The sequence below is a fragment of the Podarcis muralis genome, chromosome 17 (assembly GCF_964188315.1).
Source record: "Podarcis muralis chromosome 17, rPodMur119.hap1.1, whole genome shotgun sequence".
Taxonomy (NCBI): Eukaryota; Metazoa; Chordata; class Lepidosauria; order Squamata; family Lacertidae; genus Podarcis; species Podarcis muralis.
Window position 1 is genome coordinate 5,397,135 of NC_135671.1, and position 12,764 is coordinate 5,409,898.

General features: G+C 40.6%; 1 protein-coding gene across 6 annotated transcripts in view; it reads right to left on the reverse strand.

The window, feature by feature from the left end:
* Window positions 1-359: 359 nt before the first annotated feature.
* Window positions 360-12,764, reverse strand: part of RNF38 (ring finger protein 38) — an 81,563-nt gene continuing 69,158 nt past the window's right edge. For 4 of the 6 annotated variants that reach the window (XM_028711527.2, XM_028711533.2, XM_028711535.2 and 1 more), the window contains 9 exons: window positions 11,808-12,018; window positions 10,610-10,777; window positions 9,835-10,005; window positions 7,981-8,142; window positions 7,222-7,328; window positions 5,835-5,919; window positions 5,278-5,399; window positions 3,445-3,544; window positions 360-1,260 (listed from right to left, as the gene is read on the reverse strand). In XM_028711527.2, coding sequence (XP_028567360.2) covers window positions 1,198-1,260; window positions 3,445-3,544; window positions 5,278-5,399; window positions 5,835-5,919; window positions 7,222-7,328; window positions 7,981-8,142; window positions 9,835-10,005; window positions 10,610-10,777; window positions 11,808-12,018 — 1,189 coding nt within the window. In that variant the 3' untranslated portion in view covers window positions 360-1,197. Of the gene's footprint in view, window positions 3,205-3,444; window positions 3,545-5,277; window positions 5,400-5,834; window positions 5,920-7,221; window positions 7,329-7,980; window positions 8,143-9,834; window positions 10,006-10,609; window positions 10,778-11,807; window positions 12,019-12,764 lie in introns of all 6 variants that reach the window. The other 2 variants (XM_028711530.2, XM_028711529.2) reach the window with 2 other exon arrangements.

The following is a 12,764-nucleotide window of genomic DNA, read 5'->3' on the forward strand; positions in this document are numbered from 1 at the left end:
AGCTAAACTGGGATTTAAGCAAGTATATTGCCAACAATACAAGAAGCATTTGCACAGATTCCAACATCCTCTCCATTTCTGTATCTATGGACAAAACTGGAAAACAAACGAAATGATATAAATGATATAAAAAAAATAAAAAAATAATCCAGTTTTGAAAGTGAACAGAAAAAGAACCAATGTTGGCTTGGAAGAGTTTTTAGAAAGTTAAGAGAGGACAGCATCAACTTTCAATCACCAGTTGAGAAATTTTTAATATTGCTACCTGGCTGTGCAATGCTGCAACGCATTATAAATTTAGCAATGAGCTGCAAATCTCAAAAACCTGGAAAATACTGCAGCCTTAAAAAAAGAGAGAAAAGGCTCATTTGTTATTTGTAGTAACTGAGGAAGCAATATGCTGTATAATGACAGACATAGGATCTCCAATTAAAGGGAAGCATAATTGTTGTCTGAATAAAAGCAAAAAGGCCCTTTTGTACTATTAAATACAATTGGAGGGGGGCGGGGATGAAATATCAAATGTCTATAACTGCTGCACCCTTATAGCATTCAGTGTGCAACTGCAAACGCAAGGAAAGAAACCAGTGTACAGTACTAGTACTGTTTAAATAACACACAAGATTATACATTGCAGCATAATTAATACTACACACATACATCCTCAGTACATGCTGGTATATTAGTCCTCTCACGCACTACCGCCCAAACACTTGCTCGCCCACACACACACAAACACCCTGCGATCAACGCACCCACCCGCACCGTTTATTCCCACTCACAGTATCTGAAGGCTCTATATAAGGTAGATTGCTATATTGTTTGGAGCTACCACTTCTTCTTTTTTTAATAAAAAAGCACATGCTAGAAGATCACGTTCCACTGTAATCTCGCAGCAACACTCGGAATGATCACACAAAAACCAGGGAATGTTAGTGCACACACGAAATTAAGCTAAAAGAAAAAAAAAAGTCTTTGGAGTTCCAATCACACAGTTAGTATAACAATCCCATAATTGTGAAGACTAATTATAAGCTTTATAGTTGATTAAATCACACAGTGCAAAGAAAGGTCCATTGACCCTTTTGTGTAAAGGGAAGGCTGGAAGCCACACGGGTTAAGTTCAATGGAGAGTTCATATATATATATACACATGTGACTAGGAACACCCAAAGTAGAATTGTGCTCTTAGACTGGTCATTCTGAGTCACGATGCACTTCCGAAGCATCAGCTCTGCAGATGGGGCAAGTACGATTTGCCTGGGGAATAAAAACAGGCATTAATGCATTGCACATCATCTCACACAAAAGACTGTTAAAGAAAATGTACTGAGTTGCAAAAATAAAATAAAATAGAATAAAAATCACTACATTGAACCATACATCCCTAGCAAGATAATTAAGAGGAAAGAGAATCGCATCAAAACCCAGATTTCAGTGAAATCAACTGACTTTAGCTTTATCTTATTCTCATGTAAATACATGTCCAAAGAGATCAATCATCTGACTTCTAATGGCTGGCTAATTTATTATGATGATGATTATTAATTACTTGTACCCGGCCCATCTGCCTGGGTTGCCCCAGCCACTCTGGGGTTTAAACTGCTCTGTTCAGTGCCACAGTGTTTGCTACCAGTGTCCCCATGAGCAGATGCATCACAAACGCTGAACAAAGCGCTTCTCCTCTAGCCACCATGGAGAGACCAGAATGCTCCAAAAACAGAAAGTGACGAACGCAAGACTCCTGCCGGATAAGGCTGAAGTCCCATCTAGTGCAGCGTCCTGTTCTTACTGTGGCCAATCAGATGTCCATGGGAATCCCACAACCAGGAACTGAGCGCAACAGCAGTCTCCTCAGCTGTGATTCCCAGCTACTAATATTCAGACAGATAGTGCCTCCAACAGTGGAAGGCAGAACATAGGCATCATGGCTAGCATGTGTGAATCAGTAAGGGCAGCCTGATGAAAGCAGGCAGAACTTTCATCAGCCGCTCACGTCTCCTTCACATGATTAATGTGCAGACTTCAAGTGGGAACTCTAATAGAATGCTTCTCAGCTAAGTCAGTTCGTGCTCAGCTGCCTGCCACACACAGAGATCTATAATCCACACATACACACACATTTTCAAACTTTAAAACCAAGAAAACTGTCCTGGGTTCTCTTTCAAATAGCACCAAAGGGTTCAAATAAGGTGTCCTGGGACAGGGGAGTTACTATTTATTGCTAAACACACTTCAAGTTCTACCAGTAATCTATGAGCCTCTTGTGCATACACTCCTCTAGCTTCTGAAATTAAGAGCATTGAACTCTCGCATTTTAATCATGCCCTGCATTAAATACTACAGTGGAACTGTGATGCTCTCGTTGTTTAATGATGTGGTAATCTGGTGGTGACTTTAGCAGGTGAGATACTAGTTTGTGTGTTCTCCCTGACATGGTTAAGTGGATTTTTTATTTTTTAAGTATGCAAAAACCATGCACCATAATGACTATAACTCCCGCAACCTTTTCTGAAGTTCACAAATATGTACTTTCATCTCTGAGCTCTTCAGAAATGGTGGTTTGGATTCTACATTTCATGAGCAAAGTTCTGCTCATGGAGCAGGGCTTCATTCTTGTTGCTCCTGCCCCCAGCCCCCCCGGAAGAAAACATGGTTCTGAGTGTTGCGAGACCTTCAAGAACATCATGTAACATGGTTTGAGGGGCTGCAACCGGAAGGGGGGGTCAGCAGCAACAAAAAATCAGACCCCCTTCCTCCCTTGCACAAGTGTCTTTCTTCTTGCACAGGGCACTTTGAATTTAAGACAACATATAACGTTGCCATGAACACCATTAGAAAACCGCTAGTCATTATAATTACAGTTCTCTGCTACTTGGAGCTCTTTTCTGTGCTATGCAGAAGGAAATGACGGCATCTAGTGGTTGTAATTAAGAGCTGCAGAAAATCCTCACATTTGCCACAACCTTATGATTTATGGACAATCAAAGCAAACTCAAAGTTAATAGACCTCACTGTACAAATAGCCATATATTCTGCAATCTTGGTGTTTTAGGATTTGCCACTGCAGTGACACAATGGAAATTCAGTACATTTTCTGAAAGTCGTAATTAATTTCCTACTTCAATTATACTTCCATATTTTGCATCATGTGTACACTCTCTGTCATCATACTGCTTTTGCTGCTTCTGGTTCCTTCTCAACCTTAAAACAAATTAGGTTATATTTCACATTCAATGTCATTCTTGAAAAGACACATTTTGGACAAAAAAAAGCTTCATCTTAAATAAATATGTCACGTGATGGACAGTTGACAAGTTGTTGTTTTTAAATGGTGGTATACCGACAGATAGTGTGGCAAAAGTGATGGCATGCAGTACAAATCTAGACTACTGCACCTCATTTCTAAAACTATGTATTATTATTATTTATTATTATTATTACCTTAAGCCATTTATCGACACACTTGGCATGGAACTCATGGTTACACGGTAAAACTCTAAGTAGTTGCCTTGATTCAAAGTCACACATGCACACTACACACCTAGAAGAGAAAATTGCAGAATACCTTATTTAGAAAGAGCAACAACAGTTTGGTTTTATTTATCTGAAAACGTAGGCATTTCCTTGCTTTTTAAAATAAAGACTTTTTAAATATAAAGTGACTGCACTACATTTCATTGAGGCTTAACTGCTGATATAGAGGTGCTGGGTTTGCCACTGATATATATATGGGTTTGCCACTGTGTGTGTGTGTGTGTGTGTTTTATTTATAAATATGTAATAGAATATAACATACGATTTGTTATATCCTATATTTCTTGCCCAATGCATCATAGCTATTTAACTGACTGCACAGTGCAAGATTAGGAAAACAAATAACTATCAACCCAGAGCAAAAGATTTTATCTATTAACAGCGCATATCTATATAGTGCTCTCAGTGTTCAAAGCACCACACATGTATTATGACAGTAATCCTTACCACCACCCTGTAATGAAAGTGAAGAGCCAAGGATGGAAGAAAAAGGTGTTAGCTAAGGCTACCTAATGATTCTACACCTGGGGTGAAAATTTGTACCATGGACTCCCCAGCTCACAACTCATACTTTGAGCACCAGCACCAACTATATCAGCAAGGCAGTTTTCTTTGCTTCTCCCAGGAGTGCCATTTGCAAACTACTTGAGATTGCACTGTAGAAATTAAAACAAATGTGTTTTGCAGAGAAAGCTGGCAGACAATCCTATCTGGCAGCCGAAAGAGTCTGACTTCAGGACTGGAGGGTGGCTACTAAGGAAAATGCTGTTTCTAGGCCAATATCCGTTTCTAATATTATTTTAGAAATGAGCAACTTAAAAGCTGTTGTCGGAAAGCCTGAAGAGGGCTTAGGGCTCATTGTTGTGTAGCAAATGGCAACTCCCCAATTCAATTTTCACATTAATGCAAACACTTGGTAGTTACTTTTCACATCCAAAATCTAGCAGGACTACTGGGAGATTGTTTAGAAGACATTCCTCCCTCCCCTCAAAAAAACCCTATTTTTATTTCTTCTTAAGGAAGCTTCATGTCTCAGTGAGAATTGTATGATCCTTTTTTTTTATTATTAAAATGGCAGATTTCTGTATTAAACACTTTGCAAGAAACGTCATAACAGGAATTGTAAAAGGCTCAGTTTCATGTGAATAGTGACCGCAATTCATACAAGTTTCTTGTTTCTGTGTGCCTATTATGGCATTTCATTTTTCTCTTCAAAAAGCAACATTCCATCATGCCCCAATGCAATCTGATTTTATAACTTTTCCTATTATAAAAGCAGATAGCCATGTGGCATGTGGAGCTGGGAGCTTCTTTTTGGAAAAATAAGGAGCACTGATTTCATGTTAAGATAAGGTGTGCAGCTTCTGCACACCGTCCCTGCCATTCCTATGTGACTCCAGTAATATTAGATGGAGGAGCAAACTCATCATTAGCTGTGCAGCTCACTGGACTGTGAGCAATATTCGATTAAATCAAAGTATTAAAAATGGGGAAATCTGTATTTAATATTCTAACCCAACTGTTAATAAAGCTCACCAATACATGGAAGTTTTTTTTTTATAAAAAAAATATCCCTTACTCTACCAGTTAAATAAATTCAAAGCTGGAAAGTACTATTAAAAAGGAAGACAAGTGGATGCATTTATTAGTTATGTTACAGTTATTTGCTGTGCTGGATTTCAGTCAACCAGGGTCAAACAACTTCACACCAAGGCCTCAGAGAGGAGCAAAAGAACTTACAGAGTCTGTTCTGACTGATGGTTATTTGGGTTGAATCTGTAAGATGGAAGTTGTTCAATATCTGCTTTCGTCAGTCCTCTCGGTTTGGCCTCTCCCAGTCTTTCGGCCAAGTTCAGCAGTGCCTATGAAAGAAAGACGCCCTTTTCAAGTCACCTTTTAAAAACTCACCCACTTTACTCATCAAGCACTCTTCATAACACATTATCATCAGGGACGATAAGCAAAACCAGTAGCGTAAAACTGGGAAATCTTGCAAACTTGCGTCATAAGGCAACTGCCCTTGGTTTAGTGTTTGAATTGTCTGGGGCTACATACAGGCCCAATCAAGAGGCTACAGCACTGTGTAGCACTCGCATGGAAGGAAGAAAATCCTAGAAATTGTTCAGCGTAAGTATATGTCCTCACAAAACATAGATCTGGTAGCAGCTACTGCAATTTTTTGGTGTCGTTCCAGCAAAATGCAATTTGCTAGTTTAATAAGCAACGTATTTAGGAACCAATTTAAGGAATGTACTCAAAGCCTCGTGATTTGCATAAATGTGGAATCTGTAACCAACCTCATAGTTTTCCACCTCGCCGTCTTCTACATCCAGCTCAAAACTGAAGGCTGGGCCAACCGCAGGTGGCACTGGAAGCATTGATCTGCAGAAAAAAAGGAAGTTAGCATCATGATTTACTACTTGTGCACATACACATACCGAGAAAGAGCAGCTAATTTTGGGTCTGTCCCTAGAGGCTTTCAAAACTGGTCAAGAATTTAAATTCAAATTTGGTTCCAATTCAGTACTAGGTCACGCTATTTACTAATCTGTATCAAGCTGGCTCTCCTACCATTTTACACATTGGATTACACATGCCCATGCTTCCAGAGAGGCAAGCTGGACAGGTGTTTAAAAAAATGTATTTTAACTTAGCTTATTATTCATTTTGATATTTGATTTATGCTTTGCCCTTTAAATGGGTTCCAGGTTGGCTTAGAAAAGGTTAAAATTACAATAATCTAAGTGCCTCTGCCTAGTGTCAAAATCACATCACAACAAGAGCCTAGCAAGCCTCCCTGTGGAGAACATCGCCAGTCAAGGTGCCACCACCATCAAGACCCTTTCCCCTGTAGGCACCTGATACACCTCAGAAGGCACAGGCAGGCTTTAAGTAATTGTGAATTGGGCAGCAGAAGGAAAAACATTTCTCTGTCACAAGTTCACTTACAGAAGCACTGAAGCTTATAAAACATATAATACCACCTGCTTATACAGTGGCCTAATTCACACAGAATGCCAAGCCATGGTTTGTTTAGTCAAAGTCCAGTTTGGCTAACCCAGAAAACTAACCATGTTTTGTTTTCTGGAAACAAAGCATGATGTGAAGTCATGGCTTATTGTTGTCTTACAAACCATGGTGTTTTTCAACCATGGTTTGGCCTTGGGTCTGAACTTAAAAGCCTTGTTTAAACATGGTTTGGCCCACAATAATTTATCTGAGAGGGACAGTCCACACCCTTCATATGAAGATTGTACCACAACCAAGGCTTGGTTTACTTGTACCCTCTCAGTCCTCTGGCACACCCAGAGGCAGGGACTGCTCTCATTTGTGGCAGGGCACAGAGGAGGGAAACAGAGCAAGCAACTTCTCCAAGTCTCATTTCAATGAATGTGAGCAGCATGAAAACACAGTGCTGCTCTTGTAAGGCCACAGTTCATCATAATGGGGATGGGTAAGAGAACTTCTCATAGGATTGCACTCTTTACTTGAAGCACTTAGGATCATGTTACAGCATCCACACTAATTACAAATAAAAATATTTGAGGTCTCCCTTAACCCATCTTGTACTGAAGCAGAGGATTGCCCTTTGGGGGACAACTCTAGGCTGCTGTTTTCAGAAAACGGTGCTATCCATCCTAAAGCCAAGCTACCAAGGACAGCTACAAAGACAAAGAGACTTACAGCACATATGGCAATAGGCTGGGATGGTAAGGAGGTGGCGGTATTGGCTGTTGAGATCGGTATCTGCTGCGTCCTGTGAGTCTTCGAGGCATGAAAGGCGGGTAAGGCTAATGCAAACAGGGGGGAAATTTCAGCAGTCCATCAGCCCACGGTGGCACTGAAAAAGTCATACTTTTACATTTCAGAAGTGTTTTCACCACAGTGAATCTTCCCTTGACCAAACAATTCCATTTCTGGCTTATTGAAAATTTGATGAAAAACTCTTGTACAGACTGATCCTAATTCTAGAGTTGGATTCAAACCTGCTGATCTATGAAAAGAAGGGTTCTTTCCACTTGTGGAATACAAACCAAGTCAAATCTAGTAGAGAATCCTCTTCTGCAAATGGCCACTCCTGGGTGTGGGGGGGCTACTTCTGCTGATTTCCACAGCACCCCAGCAGTCCCCAGTGCTTCCTCCCATACTGTATTGGAGCTGATTTTCTTTGGGGGGGGGGGATAGAGGTAGCTGCTCTGAAGACAGGAAATCAGCATGGATCACCTCCCCTTCCTTCCACCCACGAGAACCTTTCGCTACCCAACCAAGGCTCATTTATTTTCTGTTTCCAACAGTTGCACATGTTGAGGTTAATGTAAATGAATAGGTAAATGTGCATGTTCAAAGGGGACGGGGATACAATTCAGAACATGCTAGTAGAATCATAATGTGAAATAAACGCATAGTGAAAATCACAGCAAAATGCTGAAAGCCATCACTTACTATTCCAAAGGACACCTCTTGGTGCAAAGGGTCATGCGTTAAGAACTGTAGTGGGGCTGAGGGAGGCAATGTTGGTGGGTGGGCTGAAGGCGGGTAGGTGAAACCTCCTACAGGAAGATGGTCTCCAAGCAACTCTACTTCGTTCTCTATCCTTTGAAGAGGCTATGGGAGAGGGGGAAAAGCATGAACATTTGTGAAACATATAATTTACCACAATTATTTGCCAAAAATAGTTGTTTGTCAAAGTTTATCTAGTCAATACTACACAGTAAAAGTATACAGTGGTGCCTCGCAAGACGAAATTAATCCGTTCCATGAGTCTCTTCGTCTTGCGGTTTTTTCGTCTTGCGAAGAACGGCTATTAGCGGCTAAGCAGCTATTAACGGCTTAGCGGCTTTAAGAAAAAGGAAACAAACTTGCAAGACATTTCGTCTTGCGAAGCAAGCCCATAGGGAAATTCGTCTTGCGGAACGACTCAAAAAACGGAAAACCCGTTCGTCTAGCGAGTTTTTCGTCTTGCGAGGCATTCGTCTTGCGGGGCACCACTGTATTCATACTGCACTGAAGTATGACTTTTATTCAGTTGCTGTCTTTTCACTGTGTATTTTGCCAGAAATTCACATTTCTCATGCTTAATAACACCGTTCTGAGTATTTATCAAATTGTAATGAGATATATTTCAGTACAAATGTTATGATCTTGTGCCACTTTTTCCTGCTACCACATAACTGAGAACATTCACTTGTTCTTGTTCCAGGATCTGTATCTATACGTGATGACACTCTGGTTGCTTAGAATGCAAAATGACCTTTTTCATCCTTAGCTTGAAGTTTTCAGAGCGGGGTGTTTTTTTGAGCGTGTGCTAGCCTCCACTTTTAAACCTGGGGGCTGAGGAGGCCACATCTTGTTGCGCATTCAGTCGACTCAAGAGCTGCTCTGGTTGCCTATCAGGTTACTTATCATCAGATTTCTAATGTTACAGGGTGACCCACCGATTTCATGCACATGCAATGCCCCTTCCCTGGGAAAGCAGGGGATCAGGCAATCCCATTTTGCGAAACTCTGCCCTACATTAACTCTCCTTGCAGTTAGTGCAACTGCAGTTTTACTTTTCTATTTCTGGATGATAGGAAAAACTAAAATGATAAGGAACAGGCACTCACTGTGCTGAAGGACAGAGAGGACTAAATCATCATTCATTCCATTCTACATAGCCCACTTTTCCTTCAGAGAGAAATTATCAGCAACTGTCTCACAATTATAGAATCCCCTACAGATCTGCTTTGAGTTTCAGTTCAAATACCTATTTGGCAGCACCAGGAGATCACGTTTTCCCACAAATGAGATGAAAAAGCCCATCTGAACCTCTCAAATACTATGTGTGCCATATAACAATGGTTAATAGTATGGGATGTAAAGAAATTTAACACACACCATGGACTGCAAATATGAAATGCCATCTTTCCAAAAAAGCTCTCAATCTCTAGATGCACTTAAGGCTCAAAAAGGAACACGGCCATTCAAAATAGTAAGAGCTCCATCTTTTTTCTCTGTAGTTCAGTTTCTCTGAAACTAGCGCTGGAAAACACTCAAGATTCCATTTTGCTTCTGCTTTTCTGGCAGACTGGAAATTAAAGCAGCTACGGCTTTCAGCTTGTAGATCAGATTTTGCAGTTCACAGACTTCTATACTAGAAGCTTTGCTATCACTTGCAAAAGACTTCCTGGTTTTTGGCTGACTCCTTTTCCAGGCAGCTAACCAACGCATCCCACCTTAAATTCATTGTTCCAGAACCAACTACTAGAGGAAGTAAGGGGTTTTTTTTGCTTTGTTTGTTTTTAAAGAGATACCTACCGACCGTGACTGTTGTGTCTGAAAGGGAACGAACTGGCCTGGAGGTGGCAGGTGTGGAGCATGATGTGGGGAGAGGTGTGGAGGATGCAAAAGAAACGGATCGCTAGAAATGAGAGGTGGGAATGCCGCATATGGAACTGGTAAGTGTTGAACAGAACATGCCTGAAGCATCTGAAAAAGAAAAGAAACATTCACAAAGGTTATGCAACACATAGTATTTGATTCCTCATTACATTCTTAAGAATAAAGCACAATTTATAGCAAATAGAGTTCCCATGGAAAAGATGGACCCTTTCCACACCTAGCAGAAGCAAATAAATTATGCAAAGTAAGACAGAAGTTGTTGAAATCTGAACACAGAGGATGAGGCGCCATCTCTCTTTGGACCATAAATCTGGATTACTTGGGTTCAGTTTTTTTTTTAATGCATAGAAAGGGATTCTGTTTTAGAATCCAGGATTTTTTCAAGAATTTCAGTGTGCTAGTTATTTTACAGAGCACAGAAGGCTAACACTCATCCAACCTCTCCACCCCACAAAATTCTACCGATAAAATCATTAAAAGTTTGTGGAATATACATAAAATCTTGATGAAGTATTCTTATATGAAGGCTAAAATCATCTTTACACTTAACCAGAAGTCACCCCACCCTAATACGTGATTTCCAAGTAAATATAGAGAAAATTCAGCTCTAAGTAAATTCATTTGGTCTTCTGCGACCTCCAAAGTCATTTGAAACATTTGCTTTCGAAATTAAGATTAAGATGCTACTTACTGGGGGAGGCACACTGCAGACAGGGAGATGCTGTCCACTGAAAACCACGGAACACCCAGGGACCTGCTGTGTGTTGCAAGCTGGTATGTGCTGACCTGTGCAAAGTGGAATCCCATGTGGTGCCACCGTGGTCACCGTGTATGAAACAGGGACTGTGCCCTGGTGGATCTGCAAAGAAAAATGCAAAGAGCTTTCAGCAGGTCTGCTTAGTTACCAACCTCAGAAGGATGCTCAACTTTTCCCATTTTTTCTTTCACAGCACAAAGACTATTAGTAAATATTTCTAAACACAACAAAGACAGGATTTAGAAACAAAATATATGAAAACATTCGAGATGACCCAGTTCCAGTTTTCCACAAATGCACTATAACCAGGTTAGGACACTGCTCACAAATACTGTCAACTGGCTACCTATAGTGAAATTGTGCAAGTCACCATTGTGCAAATCACCACTGACCTTCTAAAAATTGAATCAAGTCAATTGAGAATGGCAAGAGTTACCATCTTTTGCCTCCCCCCCCCCCACAGCACCCTTCTTTCTGTAAAGCAGGGATGCCCAATGTACTGTTCTCCATGCCACTCTGAATTCATGCAGTCACATGACTGCATTTGTCTTGTGGACAACGGGAACAGAATAGTGTGAAATGTAAGAGACAACTACCCTCAATGTGAAGATGATGTGTGGCCTTTAGCCAAACAGGGATTTAAAAAGAGATTAGACAAATTCACGAAGGCTATGGTTTTCAATGACTGTAAGTCATGATAGCTGTGTAGTAGCTCCAGTATTGAGGATGTATACTTCTAGGTACCAGCTGTTAGGGAACATGAGTGGGGAGAGTGTTACTGGGTTATTTCCTGCTTATGGTCTTTCCACAGGCATCTGGTTGGCCACTGTGAGAATGCTTAATTAGATGGGCCTTTGCTCTGATCAAGCAGGGCTTTTATTACAGCAACACCCCCCATGTCTCTGCAGCAGCTGTGATTAGACTGTGCATTGAGAGCCACTGAACAGAAAACCATTATCCAGCCTCAGAGGCAGTATACCCAAAACAGTGAGGTGAGGGGTGTCATCTTTATACATTAGAAAATAAAAAAACATTTTTGGCGCACAAGTGAAGTGTAACCTCCAATTTTAAATCACAAAGTGTAACCTATCTACCAGGAGTTAGGAACACACTGCTCCATCCTTTCAAATACCTGTTCATGAATGTCAACCATCACTGCGTTTTGCTGTGGTGGATGAGCAGCTGGGTGCAACATACGGGGAGATACATTCGGAGGGTGGAAGGCTCGGGGTTCTTCTATTGCTTGTTGTTGTCCGTAGGGGAGATGGTAGTTCTCATCTTGACTAATGGAATTATGTCGAGATAATCGATCTCTTCTTGCTCTCTGGCGTCTAACGGGAGGGCTGCAAATAATCAAATTGGACAAAGATTTTTTTTACACACCTTTCCCTTCTAGATTAAGCAAAGAATCTTGTGGCCCCTTAAAGACATACAAATTTATTATGGCATAAGCTTTCTTGGACTACAGTCTATTCCATCAGCTGCATGAAGTGTTAATCTGAGTCGCTAGTACATACACACATGACTGTATGCAGGGGAAAGGATTACAATCAGAGGTCAGAAGGCTATGAAATGCAGAAATAAGTGATAATGGCTTTAATTAACAGTGGCTATTCACACAAACAGTAGCTGATGACACAGAAATCCTGGCATTAGCAAGCCAATTAATACATGTAGTGTAAATCCCCCTGAAGCTCCTTTGTTCAAATATGGACTGTGAACTTCAAACTTGTACTTTTCTTTCTGCATTCCAAAATTTATGTAAATCAGATGGATCTGTAAACACTTAACATCATTTTCCTTATCAAGTAAACAGAATACCAGAAGGGAAATAGCAGCTGCTTAAAAAAACTTGGCAGCTATAAGAAAATATGGATTACGGTCATCTGTAGTTTCCAACCAAATAATAATACCAAAGCTATCACCTAGCTCCTTTATCCCTGAAATTCAGAGTTAACAGTAATGAAGGTCAAGCGGAACTTATCACATGAGTTGGAAGTTATGTAACTAACCCTCCCTGTGATGACAACTGCCAACTGACAAACTTTTCTGTGACCATCATGTAAATGTGGTGGTTTTTCTTCCACAC